This window comes from Diospyros lotus, chromosome 4 (assembly GCF_014633365.1).
Source record: "Diospyros lotus cultivar Yz01 chromosome 4, ASM1463336v1, whole genome shotgun sequence".
In the NCBI taxonomy this organism is placed as follows: domain Eukaryota; kingdom Viridiplantae; phylum Streptophyta; class Magnoliopsida; order Ericales; family Ebenaceae; genus Diospyros; species Diospyros lotus.
This window is the reverse complement of record NC_068341.1, coordinates 28,051,396-28,071,890: the sequence shown is the minus strand read 5'-3', so window position 1 is coordinate 28,071,890 and position 20,495 is coordinate 28,051,396. Positions and strand designations below refer to the sequence as shown.

At 38.4% G+C, this 20,495-nt stretch overlaps 1 protein-coding gene across 1 annotated transcript; it reads left to right on the top strand.

The window, feature by feature from the left end:
- The first annotated feature begins 19,778 nt into the window (after positions 1 to 19,778).
- LOC127799751 (uncharacterized) lies at positions 19,779 to 20,495 on the top strand. The gene has a single exon (XM_052333981.1). It carries the CDS (start codon positions 19,779 to 19,781, stop codon positions 20,493 to 20,495), a length of 717 nt encoding a protein of 238 aa, XP_052189941.1.

The following is a 20,495-nucleotide window of genomic DNA, read 5'->3' as shown; positions in this document are numbered from 1 at the left end:
GGGGGGAGGAGGCGGCAGGCGCTTTTCAAGACCTCAGGGCGATTAAGGAGATTCTAGGTGAAGCTATTGAAGATGTGCCAAATATGGCAGAGGTTGAAGAGGGGAAACTTCTAACAGCGCCTACAGAGATTCCTACAGCATCCTTTGGGTCCGCTAGGCACTCATCCCAGAAGTCTCGCTCCCGCGAATAGATCTTTTTTTGTCTTTTTTTTTTTTTTATGTATGTTGTGCTTTCTATTTTCTTTTCAATAATAAAAATTATACTTTCAGTGTCATTTTGTTCCTAGCATTCGTCTTCTTTAATTATCTTATGGGATAAGATTCATACCTTGGGTTTGAATTCCCTTAACCCTTACTGTCAAACCGTGAGCAGAACAATGGGTTAGGATTTATCCTTCATTGTCGGGCCATGCTTTGGGCAATGAGTTTAGGCTTTTCCCTCAATTACCGAGCTATGAGCGAGACAATGGGGCTTGAGTTTGTTTTTCCCTCATTGTCAGGCTATAAGCAGGGCAGCGAGTTCAAATTTGTTTTTCCCTCGTTACCAAGTTGTGAGTGGGGTAACAAGCTTAAACTTATTTTCCCCTTGTTGTCAGACTGCGAGTGGGGCAATGGGCTTGAACTTATTTTTTCCTCGTTGTCAGACTGTTAGCAGGGTAATAGACTTGAACTTATTTTTCCCTTATTGTTGGGCTGTGAGCGGGGCAACGGGCTTGAACTTATTTTTCCCTCATTGTCAATCTGTGAGAGGGGCAACGGGCATGAACTTATTTTTTCCTTGTTTCTAGGTTGTGAGCGGGGAAATAGCCTTGAACTTATTTTTCCCTCATTGCCAAGTTGTGAGCTAGGCAACAGGCTTGAATTTATTTTTCCCTCATTGTCGGGCTGTGAGCAAGGCAACAAACTTGAATTTATTTTTTCCTTGTTGCCAGGCTGTGAGCGGGGTAATGGGCTTGAACTTATTTTTCCCTCGTTATCGGGCTATGAGCGAGGCAACAGGCTTGAATGGATTTGGTTTTCTTTTCTACAAGTGAGTTATGCAAATATATACTTAACAAAATAAGAGCATAAGTAATGAACACATGAGCGTTTTTACGTGGTTTAGCCAAATGTGCCTACGTCCATGACCCCAATTAGGGATTATATTATTACTAATACTTACCAGATACATAGTTCAAGTATAACTTGAGATAATTCAAATCCACATCCTCCCAAGAGTTTCTCCTGAAAGGGTCTGTAAAATACATGTGTTGGGGCCGATTAATCTCTGTATGTGATATGGCCCCTTCCAATTGGCTCACAGTTTCCCATCACCCTTAAGCACATTAGTTATAGCAGACCTTCTGAGTACTAGACACCTCATGGCAGCATGGTCTTGTGATAGGTAGCCATCCTCATGGCAGCATGGTCCTATTGTTGCCCGATCAGATCCAAATTTTCATGCAACGACTTGGAATTACCAATGCCATTAGCCTCCTCATACGCCATCAACCTAGGAAATTTGGCTAAAATTTCAATGGGAATCAGGGATTCTATTCCATAAACTAGATTGAAGGGGGTGTCACTGGTAGCGATCCGACTGGTTGTTTGGTAGGGCCATAAGATGGATGGTAATTCATCAGCCCATGTTCCTTTGGCTCATTCAAGATGGGTTTTTAGGCCATGTAATATAGTACGGTTGCTGACCTCTGCCTGCCCATTTGCTTGAGGACAAGCCATTGAAGCGAATCGTAGTTGAATCCCCAAGTTGTCACAAAAATTCCTGAATGAGTCACAATCGAACTGCTTCCCATGGTCTGTGATGATAATTCTTGGAACTCCAAACCAACACACGATATATTTCCATATCATTACTTCAAATTTTTTGGTTGTAATGGTGCCCATTGCCTCAGCCTCAATCCACTTGGTGAAATAATTAGTTGCTACTAGTAAGAATTTCCTTTGTCCTAGCGCTTGTGGGAATGGACCCAAAATGTCTAAACCCCACTGAGCAAATGGTATGCGCTAGAATACAAGTTGTAGCTGGGATATCAGTGCGGATTGGATTGGAGTGTGCTGCTGACACTTGTCACATGATTTAACTTTCTTTAACAAATCCAACCGTAATGTGAGCCAAAAGAAACATGCCCATAAAACCTTAGTTGCCATGGCTCTTGCTCCTAGATGCTCACCACAAACCCCACTATGGATTTCTGCTACAGTGTATTTGGCTTCCTAAGGGTCTAAACATTTGAGAAGTGGCATAGTAAAGGCCCACTTGTACAATACCCCATTAATAATAGTAAACCTTGCAGGTCGTATCCTTAGTCTTCTAGCTTCTAGTAGATCATTCGGTAGTTCTGTAACATCCCATATCAAGCGATAGAAAGGACCTAAACAACTTACCCTGATGGGCCTATGCGAACTTCTCAAGGATCACCCATCCTTGAGCTTTCTCAGCTCCAGCACACTTACCTCGAGAGTTCTTTGTTTACATTCAACCCAAAAGGTATCCAGCTGGTGTTGTTTCCTTCCTTACTTAACTTCGATATATACTACCCTTCTCTGGGCTCTTGGGGTATTACATTCTCCCCCCTTGAGCACCTGATGTGCTTGTCATGCTACCTTGCAACTGGTCCCAGATCTTCTCCCCTTTGGGGGCTGCCATCCTAGAAGTAGGCTAGAAGCCGCTCCTTATACAGGCCTTTGATTCCTGGTACCACTCCTTGCCCTCATCAGACAAAGTGGCAACGTGTTCATTGAGTGATCGATTTACTTACACCAACTAAAAATTTTGAAACATTTGTGCCATGTCTTTCACCTTCCGTAAGTATTGTGCCATTATCAATTCTCTGGTCTTGTACTGCCCATGAAACTGCTGAACAATCAACTGGGAATCACTATGGACTATTAACTGTGTTAGTTCCAACTTCTACGCCAATCTTATCCTAATGATTAATGCCTCATATTCTGCCATATTGTTGGAGCTTGGGAAAGAAAATTATAGAGAATATTCTAGCGTTTCTCCCTTAGGCGGCATTAGTACTATCCCAACCCCACTTCCCTGTGAACTCGATGCCCCGTTCACACCATTCCGCCCGCTTATCTCCTTCAGTCTCACTATAAGGTGTACACTCTATAATAAAGTCTGCCAATGCTTGTCCCTTTATGTCTTGTCATGGCTGACACTGTATATCATATTCGCTCAGTTCAATGGACCATTTCGTGAGGCAGTTGAAATATTTGGGCTTCTACAAGATGCTTCACTATGGTTGATTTGTTAATACAATGAGAGAATGAGCTTGGTTGATTTGTTAATACAATGAGAGAATGAGCTTGAAAGTACGGCCTCAACTTTTTAGAGGCATTCAATAGGGCTAGTGCCACCTTTTTAGTGAAGGGGTAACGTGTCTCTGGTCCTTGTAAAACTTTGCTAACATAGTATACCGGTCGGTCCACCGGTCCTTCTTTTCTAATCAATACCGCACTTACTGCCCTATCACTCACACCTAGGTATAAATATAATATCTCCCCAGTTACTGAACATGTCAATAGCGGAACCTCTTTCAGATACCCCTTTAGTGCCACAAATGACTTTTGACATTGCTCTGTCCATTCAAAATTTTTTCTTGCCCTCAGTGTCTGGAAAAATGGGAGGCTCCTCTCGGCTGACTTGGAGAGGAATCGATTTAAAGCCGCCACTCGACCCGTTAAGTAATGTACATCCTTAACTGATGTCGGGAGCTCCATGTCCAATATTGCTTGAATTTTCTTGGGATTCCCTTCGATCCCCTTTATGTGATCAAATACCCCAAGAATTTACTAGATTGTACCCCAAAGGCACACTTCACTAGGTTCAACTGCATTCTGTATCCCCTAAAGACTTCGAGCACCTATGTTAGATTTTTCACATGCGATTCTTTCTCCTAAATTTTCACAATCATGTCATCAACATATGCTTCCATCGTGTTACCGAGCAACACATTAAAGACTTTATTTACCATGCATTGATAAATAACCCTGGCATTCTCGAGCCCAAAGGGCATGACCTTGTAGCAATATGTTTCCTTCTCTGTAATAAATGACGTTTTATCTTGTTCTAGCGGGTGCATCATTATTTGATGATATCCTGAGAATGCATCCAAGAAGCTCAGTAGTTGATATCTTCATGTCTCGTCCACTAGCCGATCAATCTAAGGTAGTGGGTGAGAATCTCTAAGACACGCCTTATTGAGGTTAGTGAAATCCACACACACGTGCCACTTCCCATTAGGCTTCTTAACCATGACAACATTTACCAACCATTCAGGATATAACAATTCTTGAATGAATCCCGCCATTAGCAATTTATCGATTTCCACTTCTAGTGTTGACAGCCTATCAGGGGTAATATTCCATTTTTTTTTCTGCCGGACATGCTTAAACTAGGGATCTACATTTAGATGGTGACATATCACATCCAGGATGATCCTGCGCATCTTATCTGGTGTCCAAGCAAAGATATCCAAGTTTTCTCGAAGACACTTTACAATCTCCTACTTTATCTATCCTGGAAGCTGTAAGTCGACATACGTTAACTTCTCTGGATCTATTGCACTCAAGTGTATTACTTCTAACTTTTCGACTAGCTGGGGCTTATGGGTGGCCGCTCCTGCCAAAGATTTGTGTATGGCTTGTTCAGCGATAGATAAAGTCTCCTCAGTTCGTTTTCCCTTTGTAGATGACACATAGCATGTGTGTGCCTTCTTTTAATCCCCTCGAACCTATCCTACTCCTTTGAGCTTGGGGAACTCATCAATAAGTAACAAGAGGACACAATAGCCCTCATATCATTGAGAAAGGGTCGACCCAAGATCATGTTGTATGCTGCTGAAGGTGCTTGATCGAGGCTATCGAACCGACCAGATTAGTGTGTGTATATATTAGGACTGGTTTGCAGCTAGGATGCTCCCTAGGTCGTCTCCCAATGAACTGCCAAACGAACTGTCAAAACAAGATTAAACGAGGGGGGGTTATGATGAAAACAGAACTTAAAAATGCTCAAGAATGAAACAAATATGAATTCTCAACCAACTAAAACATAACCCGCTACAAACCCTACCTCCTTACCACGGTAATCCCCATCTCACTTATGAAAATAATCTGTTTGGTTTGATTTTATTCCTCTACAACCGTAAAAGATTAAATCAAAACGAGCAATCGCTCATACAATTTATAATAAACCGTTTCTTTCTAATCAAAGCCTCAACCGAGCACGTCAATTAAACCCATCCAAATATCATGCATGCATTCACACAACCGCGTAAAAGAAACATACATAAACTTAGAGAAGCAAAAGAAATGAAATCTTTAATAAAAACATGAGAATCGAGTTCCAAACCGGGCAAGGGGTACGGGCATGTAGTAGATTACAAGCGAATTAGCCTTCCATAGCTTCTAGGTTGAAACCCGAGAATCCTCCCAAAAATCAGCCACCCTTAAAGCCTCTTTGCGAGCTCTTATTTATAGGGTTTTGGAAAAGAAAAACCTAGGCTAAATGGGCTTAGGGATTGTTTATTACATATGGCCCATAATTTAATTAATTAAATAGGGCTCAATGGATTCTAAATTCGCCCATAACCCATAATGAAGTATGGTTGCCTCTTTTAAACTCGATGTCCATCCACTTTGCGAAGCCCACTTGCGCCTCTATCAAAATAGCTCAAATCTGCAGCCCAAATCTGCCAAATAAGAATAAAAATAGTGTGAAGCCCAATAAAATAAAATAAACACAAGACACGTGAAATAACCTAAATAGAGTGCAATGAAGATGGAATAAGAGGGATAAATAATATAAAATATGCGCGTTATCAGTGCTCTAACCACCATAAAGTTCGCCTATTGAGTTATGCTTTGTGGATCTGAGCCCAACGTGATTGGTAACTAAATAGACCCTGCTACTCGGATAGCTTCCCTGTGAAGCTGTATAAGGGGGGAAACACTTTCTTTAATCGATCGTGGGATATATACATTTTCTCAAAGCAATTCCAATAAATAAGGTTAACAAAGCTGCCACTATGCACCAAGATTGTACTGATAGGGTGTTATGCAATAACTGCGGAGATTACCATCGAATCTGTTGTTGTACTTTTTGTACATTAGTTTTAATGATGAAAAATATATATTAGTTTAATCCCTAAGTCATGAGTCAAGTGTGTGGTTTTCAACATATATAAATTTCAATATCAAGTATTACTTTGTGTATATGAAAACCCTGTTTTGACTAAGTCTGGAAGGTTAGCACCTTATAAGGAGACATATAAGAAAGAGTTTTCTTTTTGAAAAACTATCTCCCAGTATTTTGATATCTAATATCCATTAGTGCTAAAATAATTTTTAATGAATTTTTCATTAAACAGAAAGTATATATTTTGGAGGTGGTAATATTGCTAAATATTGAGTCTGTACTAAAATCCAAAATCTACTTTCTTATTGTTTTAGATTTTGATTTTCTAGATATTTTTATTGAATCCAAATAGGGGGTACTTCGTTATTTACATATTTATGTATTAAAGTAAATAGAAGGTAAAATATAAATAAAATAAAATGAGGACATTTACTTCAAAACATCTATGCATTGTATGTGTTTTCAAATCAGGTTTCGGACTATCTTTCAAAACCTGTATATTATGTTTTGAAACCTCATTTCCAGATAGGTATGTTTCAAAACCTATTATGTCATGTTTTGAAACCTTTGACATTCTGTTAGCAGATCATTTGAAAATCGAGATGTATGTGTTCTACAAGTTTGATTTTATCAATATCATTTCTTTAATGCATTCGCCACGCTAATGGCATTCAAATTCAAATTGGAAAGTGGAGACTATTGTTTGATCTTAATGCCCATAAGATTCTATCTCCCATTATATGTTGTCTCTAAGTGCTTTGTCCAGCTGGAAGCTTGTATGTTTCAAAACCTGTTGTCCATGTTTCGAAATCTTAGTCTATTTCTGTGATGTTTCAAAACACAATATGCATGTTTCGAAACCTACTTTTTTGTCTTGTCTCTAACGGCTATAAACGGCAAGATTTCTATATCTTGGTATAAATAGCAGGTATTTGAAGACAAGAAGAGATTGATAGAGAGACAACAAGCAAGAACAAGTGAGCACACACTAGAGACACACACACAAGCATAAGTTATCCAAATCCGTTTGACAAGCTTTTAAGAAGATTCATTCATACGATCCTAGATGTGCATTGTGATGTGAAAAAGGAAAAGCAAGTGTAAACAATGAATCTCATCTCTCCAGCTCTCCTCACCTCAATTTAAGAGGTTTGTACAACCATGTGGTAAGGCATTTATTGTTCATTGGGTTGTAAAGATAAAACTTTATTTATCTTGATTGTTGTAAGGTTTGAGTTTAGCTTAAAACTTATTATGGTATAAAGGTTTGAGTTGAGCCTAAAACTCATTATGTCAAAGATTTGAGTTTAGCCTTAAAACTCACTTGGTGTAAGATTTGAGTTAAGCTCGTAAAAACTCACTTGGTGCTAGATTTGAGTTGAACCCATAAAAACTCACTTTGTAAGTTTTAGGGTAAACCGTAATAAAACCCTTTGTTGTGGTGATCACTAGTAAAAAGTGATTGGGATTGCAAATCCTTCAAGTGGGTAAGCTTGAAGGTAGTGGAGTAGGTGGGTGCCGAACCATTATAAATCTTGTGTGCAAGTGTTCTATAACTTTCGCATATCATTATTGCCTATTACACATTATTTCATATGTTTTTTATCAAAGTCTAAAATAGTTTGCTTGAGCATAAACTTATACATGTACATAGAAAACATATCTTTGATATACACATATCTTTGGTATATTCTTAATTATATAAATCATCTTTTCCAAAGATCGTTATTTTGAAATACAAGGTAAAGGATTTTGAATCAAGCAAAACAGTGAAGTAGATTTCGAAACATACATTTCATATTTCGAAACTTGTAAAATAGTGAGCTATATTTCAAAACATATATAGTAGGTTTCGAAACCTACTTAACAGAAAGATTTATTTTGAAACATATAGCCTATATTTTAAAACCTAGTATTCTACCAACAATCAAAGTTTTAAATTATCAAAAATTTATTCAAATCCCAATTCCCCCCCCCCCCCCACCTCTTAGGATATATTTGTCATCATTAGGATCCAATAGGATCATCATGTGGAAGTATTATATCCCCTCTATCAGCAGGAGTGAATGTAATTGGCTCCTCATCATCTCTAACCTCCATCACTAAATTCAAGGTTGCACTAAAATGGCTCGGAACTCATTTCTAAAATGTTTCCAAAATGTTTCTCATTCCTGTTTTGGACCCTATTTATGCCTGTTTTTTTAGAAAAATATATGTTTCCATGTTTTTGTTTCGTATCAGAAATGCTTGATGGGCATATGCCTTCCATGAGGCTGAAGTGTCTCCAGCCAGAGTTTCACCGCCTGAAATAACATGGATGGCTTGGTGGGTCGGTTCATTATCTAATGGGGGGTCTTGTTTGTGATCCCTCCCCCTCTCTTGTTGTCTTTGGTTTTGCCTTTCCTGCCCCTCATGCCTATCTTCCCTTCGTCGGGGGCTTCTCCATCTTCATTCCGTACAAATCTTTGCAGATTCCTTTCTCGGATGAGCATTTCAATCTAATTTTTTAATTCTTTGAACTGATCTATAAAATGCCCGTAGGTCCTGTGGTTCTTGTAATATTCTTCTTGATTTCTTCCCATGGGTTTATCAAATCTATGAGGCAACTAAAGGAGACTTGCCCCCTCTATTGCCACAAGTATGGCTAACAGGGGTTATAAAAGATTGGTGTAATGATTAAACTGAGGTCTAGGTGCATCTACTTGGTTGCACTCTCACCTTGCAATTAAAACACAATAAAAACACAATAAAACTTTTATATTTTTTTCTTTATTTTGGTGAGAGGTTTATACTCGTCAGTATATGAGTGCAATTGTAGTCCAAATTTAATTTGTTTTCTGGATAAGTCCAAGTCGTTCACTGGGAGATTTATTTATGGCAAAAGAAAAAAAATGTCACGCACACACACATATCTGGATGAATTGGCAACACGATTTTTTTGTGAATTTTCAGATAGCGGATGCTAGGAAATAAAATAAAGCAGAAATTAAAATAAACACTAAATGTGAGTATATAGAATTGGATAACACTTGAGTTAAGACAATTTCAGCACCAACCCGCTGATCCCCAATTTTTAGCAGAAAAATATTAGCAACATTAATTTAATTTCAGATATGAGGGTATCCTATTAAATGCAATTAGAGATGATAACAGTTCTAGTTTAAACAATCCACATACATGATATGCTGGATTCTAGTTTTAGCAATTACCATAAATTCAATTGTAATTAATAAACAAAATAACTAAATTAATCATCTAGGTTCGAGTATAATATCGTTTTCAGTTCTAGTAAACTCCCATACGTGGCATGAAAGCTCTAAGTTAGGCTTACGCTCCAATCCAAACCTAGTGATTTCTCAATAATTATTACACACTCATACTGAAATTTAAATTAATATCCCTCATTTAAAGCGCAGTTTTCTTTGGGAATCATTGGCGTTAGACATTGTCCTTGCCTTAACCCAAGATTTGATTTAGTTACTCATCTCTATTTGAAAGTTAATTGACAGGAATTTAAATGGCGTAATTTAAATAACAAGAATTAAAACAACAAAAATTAATCGGCCATTTAGGCAGTGGATAATAAAAAAACATGAATTAAAATTACAGGAATTAAAGACAGAAATTAACCGGCCATTTAGGCTGTGGATAATGAAGTAACAATAAATGACATGGGAATTCAAGAGAAGAAAAAAACAAGATCACAAGAGAAGACAAGAGAGAGAGAAAAAAAAGAGAAAAAAAGAATAATTCTCAAAGAGAAACTCTAAGAAAATAACTAATCTTTCATTCAAGAATAATAATCACCCCTTACAAGTGCAACCAAGTGAGCTATTTATAGCCCACAAGATGCAATACAAATCACAGAATTTCAATTATACAGCTAGACATAATTATATCTAATGGGCACTCACACACCTAGAGTTAAATGAATTTTAGCTAAAAGACACATTTAAAGAAGCATTCATAAAACAAATATTTAAAAATAAAAATAAAAAAAATAAATTTTTACAAGTTGGGTTTTGGGTCTTCTTTATGTTGGATTTGGGCCTTCCTTGGAATTAAAATGCTTGGGTCTTCCTTGGAATTAAAATGCTTAGGCTTTTTTTTGTTGGACTCCATTTAATAGTTGACCCAATTGCACTAGATTTTGAGTAGTAACGTTGGCCATCCGATTGACTCTTTAACATCTTCAATTACTCGGCAAATGTCAATTTTTTCATATCATCCTGACAATAGTACATAATGCGCATAATTATTTAAATTAAACATTAATATAAGACAAAAAAATAGGGATATAATTCATTAAGATTTAGAAAAATTAACTCCTTATCCGTTAGCCATCTCTTTTCGACCTTCCTCTGTTAATTTCAGAAAACTATACTTAGGCTCAAATCTTCGTTTTGGCTACAAACTCTTTTGTTTCTTCCAAAAACTACTAAAGGGTTGCTCTACATACCAAATATGAACTTCCTTGAGGTTTCGTTGACTTCCCGGATGCCCCTACGATAATTTGAGATTTTAGCCTAAATCACAGCTGCATTTTTAGCTGTACCGAGAACCGATCCCGATCCAATTTCTTTCAGTGCCATAAATCATACCTCGAGATGCTTGACGATGTCACATCATTTTCCTTAAGCATCTAGGCTCCAGGGCACTCCCTGCAGCTGATTCAACAACTAATTGCCATTTTAAGCCTATTTTTTGGTATTTAAACTCACTTAAATTACGTGGCAACCTTACAAAAATATGGGGTATTACACTCTCCCCTCCTTAAAAGAATTTCGCCCTCAAAATTTGGCTCATCCTCACAATCTCAAAAGATCGACATAGACCATTTCATAACATAGGACATATCTCATAGTCCACAAAATTTTGAATTTCTAATCTAATTCCCAGTGGTAAACAAGCAAGAATGACCAACAACCATACATCTAGCATTCCCCCCCGTTGGCCTGATGTGGGATCGCTCCTCCCCTAAAGAATCCAGCGCACCCGCTGTTAAAGGCATCCTCACTTCCAACGGTCCTGACATTCTTTGTCTGGGTATGAACTGCCCCACCCACTCGGTTCAACCACAGGGACTGCTTGTTTGAGGGTCCAACGGTCGATAATTTTGGTACATCAAGCAAATGACAGTGCTCTTCCACCATAAACCTCATATGGAGCTACCCCGACGCTACCATGGTAACGCGAACTCCACCAACGGCAAGTGCTCCTCCCAAACTCTAGGCACGCACATCCTACCCCAAAACTTGAGAATGCCATCTTGCATCTCAGAAATCAGAACCCTTGGGTTGGCCACACTCATCTATCCATAGATGTATACACTGGTCACCCCTATTAATCTCCCGTATCTTGGTCTCCAGATCTAGCCGAACCGCCAAGCCAACTATCAGGACGGACGAACCTTTTGACACTGCACTCACCAACATCAGGCTACAAGCCTCAATCAACGTCCACTCCCAGGGCCACTAACTTGACCACCGCATTGGCATGCCCCCGAGTGATACAAAATGGTGCAGTCGTAGTCTTTCAGGAACTCCATCCACCGTCGCTGCCTCATGTTCAGCTCTCTCTGCGAGAACACATACCTCAGACTCCTGTGGTCCATGAGCACCTCAAACATCTCACCATATCAGTAGTGCTTCCCTAACCTTAAGAGCACATACCTCAACTGCCTCAACGTGATCCACACACGATCACTGGGTAATGTTGCATCAACACGCAACCCAATCCTTTAAGCTATCACAAGCTCTCCCTACATCCGATAGGTCACCCTCATTTAACTCTCATCACGAGTCCTGTCATGGATACAACTATTCAGGAAAATCTCTTTACAAATCTCTAACAATAGTCTTCCAATTTCAACAAACTTTTAACCATTTCATAGACAGTTTAGGGATCCTATCACAAAGCTCTGGTCCCTTGGGGCTTGGGTTCCAGTCCAAACATAACAGCCACAGTGTTACCTAAACTTTGGCATATGACCATCTCCGCAGTTCACTGGGTCGCTTTGACCCAGGAGTCTCACAGCTCCACTACAGGCCAGCCCACATGCTACTCCGGTCATCGTCACGAGCCTATCACCAGTCCTCTGCCTTGGTCCCTAGGCTCAGATCCACTGTTACAAGCCACACACCCCTGGGGTTATCATCATGCTAGAGCCTCCTTCTCCCTTCTCTGAGAGTTGTAATTGACCCGACTCCTGTCACTCCTAGTACTTGTAAAGCCCCATTTTTTCGAGCGCGTTATTACTTAGGACAATTCTAGGATAATAATTTTTTTTTCTCTATTTAAAACGACGACTAAACCATTTCATTTCTCTTATCCATCCCAAAATTTCCATTCATTTATCTCCATGGAGAATCATCATAAATATCAAATGCGGAAGCTAGAATTGAACCTAATATTAAAACATTAATCATAAACTAGTTCTTATATCACGAGAACATAAATTTCTCAACATGACTTAATGCATAACATAAGTTCTCAACTAACATGAACCCTAAATAGGGTTCTACATTATCATTCCTCAAAAAGTTCAGAATTCGAAGTAGCAGAACTTAAATACATGAACTACATAACATATATTCAACTGATCATACAACTCATCATGCACTTTGATAAGTGACATTTCATGCCTCATTCATCCTCGTTTCTGCTACAATCTCCATCTGGAACGTTTGAATATTCTAGGGGCAAAGCCCAAATTAGATGATGAATCATCTAAGTAAGGGAAATAAAACATTTAATGCTCATGTATGTATGCAATGCACATAACATCATAACTCTCATGTTTGGGTCGACTGCACCTTAAGATTACCCGCCATTTTTCTAGTCTCCGTGCCAGACCGGGGTGTATGGGTGCACCCTTAGCAAAGTAAGGGATCCAGTACCTAATCCCAAACCCATGCAACGTATGACCGTGAATCTCATTATGCTCATATGCATATTTCATAAATCAAAACATGTAAATGCAATCTATATGATATACTCATAACAAGGCATAACATCATGATAAGATCATAACACTTAGTCCAGTTGAGAAGTACCACTTACCTTCTTAAGTTTATCGGCCTACCTAGATACTCGCGCATTGCCTCAAAATACGTGTATCATCTCGATTTGCATGCAACCTCAAAATTCGCACAAGTCACTTCATCTTAAGCCTCAAAGCACCATAATCATCATATTTATTTAAATAAATATTAAAACCTATTTTTTCATAATTTCTTACATTTCCTTTATTTTTCTCCCTATTTCTTCCTATTTTTCCTCAATAAATCCAAACTAAATATTTCTCAATTATTTTCTCAAATATTTCACTATGACGATACATAAAATAACATTTCTGAATTTTTAGAATTTTTTAGGGAATTTTTACTTACCTTAACTTAGCCCCTCAGGCTTCCTCGGTATGTGGGACATGCCTCGACCTTCATGCACAATCTGAATTCCTGAGCCTTGCCTCAATTCTAGTGCCTGACCTTGGCCTCAATTCTCGCACACTAATTCGATTCTTGCACGCCACATCAAATTTAGTGCACCACCTCAATTTCTGTGCACCTTCTCGATTTTCGTGCACTGCCTCAAAACGCATGTCCGAATAATTTTTCTCGCCAAAATCTCCGGAATAATCATAAATCTCCATTTCCTATTTTCCTAGAATTTTATGGAATTTTCTTCACATTTTTCCCATTTTCTTTCCATTTTCTTTATTTTCTTTCCTTTTCTTTCTTTTTCCTTTTCTCTTTTTTTTTTCCTTTCTTCCTCTTCCTATTCATGTTCTTCCTCCTCGTTTCTTCATTCTAGGAACCTGTAACACTCGAACCAGCCATGCCCATCCTTCTTTTCTTCTTTCTTTCTTTTCTTTTTCTTCTTTCTTCCCTTCTTCTTTCCTTCTTCCTTTCTTCTTCCTTGCGTGCACATCCCCTACAACAGCCGTAGCTACCATGGTCGACCCAACCAGCTGCTATGGCCGTCGGCCATCGCCTCAGTGCCTCCACAGCCGCTGCCACCGCACTCGCCTGCTCGCAGCATCGCCAGATTCCGCAACCGCCGCATGCCCCTGCCTCGCGCTGCCATGGCCGTGCCTCCATCTCTCTTTCTCTCGAGCTTTTTCCCATCTCTCTCAGTCACTCGTCTCTCCCTTCTAGCTCTCGGCTATAGCTGTCAAGCTCCCTCTTTTCTCTCGGCCTCCCTCAAGCTCTCTGTTCTCTACCTCTTCACACACACAGACGTACACACAGCATATATATGAATATATATATTTACATTACATAATCAAATAATTGCAGCCAATCTCTAATCCTTATCCTTATGTCCAATATCTCATCCTAATGCCTTGATTGGTTATCCCTTAATTGCGGCAAATTTCACACATGAATGTCATCCGTCAGTATCTGCCATTCATTATACACTTATATATATTACATTGATATACTTATGAGAAAATACGCATTTAATCCTCATATTTCATCCTTATTATCTTTGGGAATTTCTTAATTTGCAAATATACCCTCAAACGTCCAATAAATTTTCATTACGATATAATAAATCCAAAATTAATAATTCAAGATTTACTCAATAAGGACGATTTCGTCCCTGTGCCCTCACCAGACCTTTGTTTCGTCCCGAAACTATCACAGGGTTGATCGTTATGAAAAATCAGAGCCTCCTCAAGATTCCGTTGACTTCTCGGGAGTCCCTTACGATGATTCAATTTTTTAGCCTGAATCATAGTTGCATTTTAGCTGTACTGAAAATCGTTCATGATCCAATTTCTTTCGATACCATAAATCTTGTCTCGAAATACTTGTCAAAGCCATATCATTTTTCTTAGATATCTCGGCTATAGACGATTCGGTACTTATAACTGCTATCAAACCAACTTTTGATATTCTAAACTTACTTAAATTACGTAGTAACCTCATGAAAATATGGGTTCTTACAGTACTTCCCTCAGTGCCAGCTTAAATCTCCAATCTCACATATTCTAGATCCTTTTCAGGGATACACTTACTCAGGTTACCAACCTTAACTTCAAACCTCATGGATCCTTATGTTACTCATCTTTCGAGGACTCCATATTCCTTCCCATAGGTGTCGAAACCATCATCAGACATCCCATAGGTTTGGTTTCTGCTCCCAATGAAATTTCACTATGATCAGAGCTATACATCTCAGAATCATAAATCTTCCAAAGAACCGCCTTTCACCTATCTCGATAATGACTTGGGTCCCATACGGTTGCCTAAGGCATAACCTGTCCACATGTCCCATCTCACAGATCGTACCTAGACTCCTGATCATTGTGTGTCTTCCTTACACGGGTATATTATCATCTTAATGACTTTATCAAATCATCATGTCTCTAAATCATGGACAATCAAAATTTCCAACTCAAAACCTCTACGAGGCTCAAGACTTTACCTTGGCCACTTCATCATCTAAGTTGACACCAAACTGACATGACTCAATCCCATGAGTTGCTTCCTCAAGGTAACCTTACCTCAATTCAGAAAATCCAAAAACCTCCTTCCTCAACTACTTTGGGTTGACCAAACTTTTAGGCAACATTCACACCTCCCACACCCCCATTCAGGGCCAGCGTTCACACACACCCATTTCCAACGACGAACCTAGGGTTACCCACCTTGCCTACAGGACTTTTGGGCGGCATCCACACCTTCCTCACCTTATCATAGCCAAGGTTCTAGGCTTACGGGACTTTTGGGTAGGTTATCACACCTTCCTCACCCCATCACACAGCCAAAGTCCTCGCATGAGTGATCACAAAGCTAGGGTTGCCCTTCAGCCTATTGGAAGTCAGCTATGAACGTGCCTTCCTTGCATACACTCAGTATGTTTCAAATCCTCGAACTTGCTAGGTTCTTAAAATTCTTAGCCCAAATCCTAAGATTCATAGTGGCTTCGTACATCTAGGCATGTATAACTTTCTAATCATCTATCAAGTTCTTACAACGTTAACCTCTACGGTACTCCTCATGCAAACCTTCCCTTAGGTTTACTCTGAGTCCACAATCTCTAAATCTCCAAGCTCACTTGACACATTAAACCGTAGTCACCAATTCTGTTAACTAGGTATCTCATCATTCCTTTTATGGTCGTTATGACCTATCAAGCAACTCTTGCATTTTAGGCTCACGAACTCTTCCTTGAACTTGAGATTTCCATCTCACAACTTATTGACAAGGCTTTAGACTAGCCATGCTCTACTACCCGAAATCTCACTCACCGAGATTCCATTCTTCAGATCCAGCTAACTATCGACCTACGACTATCAAATTATTTCCTCCTAGGCACTACATTCACCGTCAGCCAGCACACAAGTTGTCACCATCAACCCGGTCACATAGTAGGCTTGCTCCTACACCAAGCGTCAACCCTCACATGGGTATGCCCTGAGTGAAACTACACGGTCCCATTGTAGTCCTCCAAGAACTTGTTAGAGTTATGCCCCACAAGCCAATTATATTTACATGTAATTGATCATATTTTTCCATTGTGACTCTTTATCTTCAATCAATTATTATTGTAAGGCATTATGTTTTATTTGTCATTGATGGTTGACTTTATTATTTCCACTCTTGACAAAGTCCATAGATCAAATAGGCTCATGGAATATGGTCGTGCATAGAGATGACGATCATGAAACATATTCCTTATAAGCCTTGATCTTAAATGTTCCTAGTCATAGAGTTATTAGGATTGGACACTAATAACTCGGATAGACTAGCATATATGATGCATGCTCAATTAGGAGAATGTCTTGTTTCATAGACATTGGTGTGTGGACACTAGTGCATATATGTGGGTGCTTATTATAAGAATAAGTACACTGAACTGAGCCGCTACAGAATTCTTAATGGTAATTGTTGATTGTCGAATTGGAATTTCTGTGTTGCAGTAGTGCAGATTGGTCCTTAAACTTGAGACATCATGGTAGTCTTATATTTGACTGGTTACGCTTTGGTTCTTTTTGGATTCCAATGGAGTCATTAACAAATTATCACTGGGCGTAACCTTATCACATATGAAGGCTTGTGAATGTCGAAATAGGATTCATCACTTATCGACAAGATGAGAAGATGTCCTATGTATTCCGATGATTTCATGACTAAGGAAATCCTTGGCCAAGGTGAGATGGAAATCAAAAGGTGTTTTGATTTCATCGAACAAGTCATAAATCTAGAATGGATACATAGTTATTGAATGACTAGGGTTTCGTCATAAAACCATACCTTAAATTCAATCGGGACATAGTTGATGAAAGGATTTTACTGTACGGTAATTGCAATCGAAAAGGTCCGTGTTTTTCATCGTTGGCTAGGCGTTCATGGCATGTTGCTAGACGTTAACCATGATATGTAGGGTTTTAGAATTAATATGATTAATTCTAAAACTATTAATTAAAGAGTTTAATTAAGAAGCCCATGAGATGAGTTAATTATGAAGCCCATAAGTTTAATTAAAAGAGTTTAATTATTCTAAGGAGTTGGACCTTCATATAGCCCAATAGAATTGGCCCTACATCTAGCCCAATGGTGGACCTAAGGGGTCACACACTTGGGTCGAGTCCGTTCCACAAATTAAAAGAGAGATACGGCCCAATATGATTATGGGCCAGACCTAAATCGTTTAGGGTTTTTCCAAAGGCATAATTAGGGTTTTTACTCTATAAATAGGCCACTTAAGAAGCTGGAAAAATAAGGAGAAATTCGGATCTCTCATTGGAGGCGCCTAGGGTTACTAGCATTACTCAAGGCGTTCGTGGAAACGGCCGATCGTGTGGACCGACTTGGAGGAGTTCGTGTTTGCGGCTCTACGGATCAATCAAGGCAGAATCATATCTTCACGGTTGCCCGGTTCCTAACAGTGGTATCAGAGCGACAGGTTATCTCAAACCTTTGATGATTTCGTTAGATATATTCTGATTTTATCATCATTTTCTGGCAGTGTAATCGTTGTGAAATCTGTCATTACTTTTGATAAATCGGAATAGCAGTAACGAATCAGTTTTGATTATCGATTCTGCCATGTCTAAATGATGTATTTATGTATCGAAAAGCATCCTAAGATGGTAGATTAAAAGCTTAGTAATCAGTTTTTAATGTGTTAGGAAACTGATATACATGAACGGTTTGAATCTGCCATTCATTGTTGTTTTCGGTGATGCATCTAATCAGCTTATTTTCGAGGGTTAAAAGGAAGGATCTGTAATCGATTTGCAATAAGATTAAAATCGATTCAGAAGATGGGGTCGTGTTATAGAACAGTATGTTCGAAAAGAATCGGTTTGATATGATCAAACCGAGATCAGTATTGATGTGATATCAGATTCAAAGAATTGGTTTGAATCTGCCATTATAATCTGTTTTGATATGATCGATTCGAGATTATCATCTGATCGAATAGAAGCATTCTGATGTGTTCTAAATCGAACAGTAATAATGATATGATTAGTGTTTAAACAAACAGCAATCTTGATGCGATCAGTATTTGCTTATCGTTTAAATATGATTAGTATATGTTCGAACAGTTTGCAGTGTGTGTTAAGTTTATGATATGATCAAAACCGAACACTAAGTAGTTTCTGATATGATCTTAAATGAACAACATTGTGATGATATACATATTAATGGTAAGGGTTTATGATATGATATAATCAATGCAACAATTATCGCTGTATGTTTCTGTTCTGTAAAAATTTTTGGTCCGGGGGCGCTGCCCCCGAACCCCCGTATAGGGTGGAACATAATCTATTATGTGCATAAGATATGCAAAAGCTGAAAAACTTTTTTGTTTAGATGTCCTTTTAACTTGTATTCAATTGCTATCTTCATTGCTTGAGATGGTTTTATTAATTTTAAGATACATGCTTATAACATTTTGATATCATTGTGTATTAGATGCATGCTTATGATGTATTGATTATGCAATGTGTTAAATGCATGTAATATGATATATATGATAGATTAAAACCCCTCGCTTAAAATTGCTTTAAGAATAAATTTTAAGTCATGAATGGGGAAATCAAAACAGTTTAATTTCTCCATAGCCTTCCATCATTGGCATATAATATTAGGTTTTAAATGTTTAATATGTATCGCTAATATCATTTGGGGCATACTAAGTATGGCAATCTATATTATATGTTACACATGTTGATGTACATTAGGTGATAAAGTAGAAATACTATCGTCAATATTATTTGGGGGTATCTTTATTTATCACACTTGTGATTGATGATGGTTTGACTTAACATGTTTTGCATAAGAGCTTCAATAGTATTTGAGTTTATGCAAATATGAGGCAAAATAGTTTTGAGGGTTACATGAGATGTAATTGGTAAGAGTTGCCTACCTTTTAAAATTACTATAAGAGCTTCGATATTATTCGAGTTTATGGTAATTCTAATTGGGTCTCAAGCCCACTAGAAAGCCTATGTATTTAAGCTTTCCAAATCTTATTTTGAGGGTGCTAAGATTTGATTAAAATAGTGGGAGTATCACTTATGACACAAAAGTCCTTAATCATATGTGAATGTAATTGATTGAATGTTTAAATGTATGATCATGTTTATATTTGCAGATTTGTGAAATCAAAAATGGCCAAGAATCCACTTGCAGGTTTGCTAGACACTAACAAGTTGACAGGTCCCAATTATCTGGATTGGCTTAGGAATCTCAAAATTGTTTTGGATTCCGAAAAAATAACATATGTTATGGATAAGGCCCCACCTGAAAAAGTTTTAGAGGCGTCCACGCGAGAGGAACTTACCACTTGGCAGAAGTGGAAAGATGATGATCTTCAGGCTCGTTGCTATATGATGGCATCGATGTCAAATGAGCTACAAAAGCAGCATGAGAAAATGGAGCATGCAGCAGAGATTCATTTGCACCTACAAGAGTTGTATGGTGAGCAGACTAGACATGTGAGATATCAGATCTCAAAGGAGCTTTTCAGGGCCCGTATGACGGATACTGAATCTGTCAATACTCATGTATTGAAGATGATAAGCCTGATTGAAAAGCTTGAGTCTTTGAGTGTTGTCATGGATAATGATCTATATGTAGATCTTATTTTACAATCTCTTCCTGATTCATTTGATCATTTTGTCATGAACTTCAATATGCATAAGCTTGAAACTACTCTTCCTGAGTTGCTTAACATGTTGAAGACTGCTGAAATGACAATGAAGAAGGATAAACCTATCATGCTCATTGGTTCCTCACATTCCTCTAAACCAAAGAAGAATTGGTCAAAGCAAGGAAAAGGAGAAGAGTTCTCAAAAGGGGAAGACAAAGCCAAAGGGTGGAGTTAA

Excerpts from the sequence above, each read along its gene's own strand:
- LOC127799751 (XM_052333981.1), top strand. The coding sequence starts at position 19,779 with ATGGCCAAGAATCCACTTGCAGGTTTGCTAGACACTAACAAGTTGACA.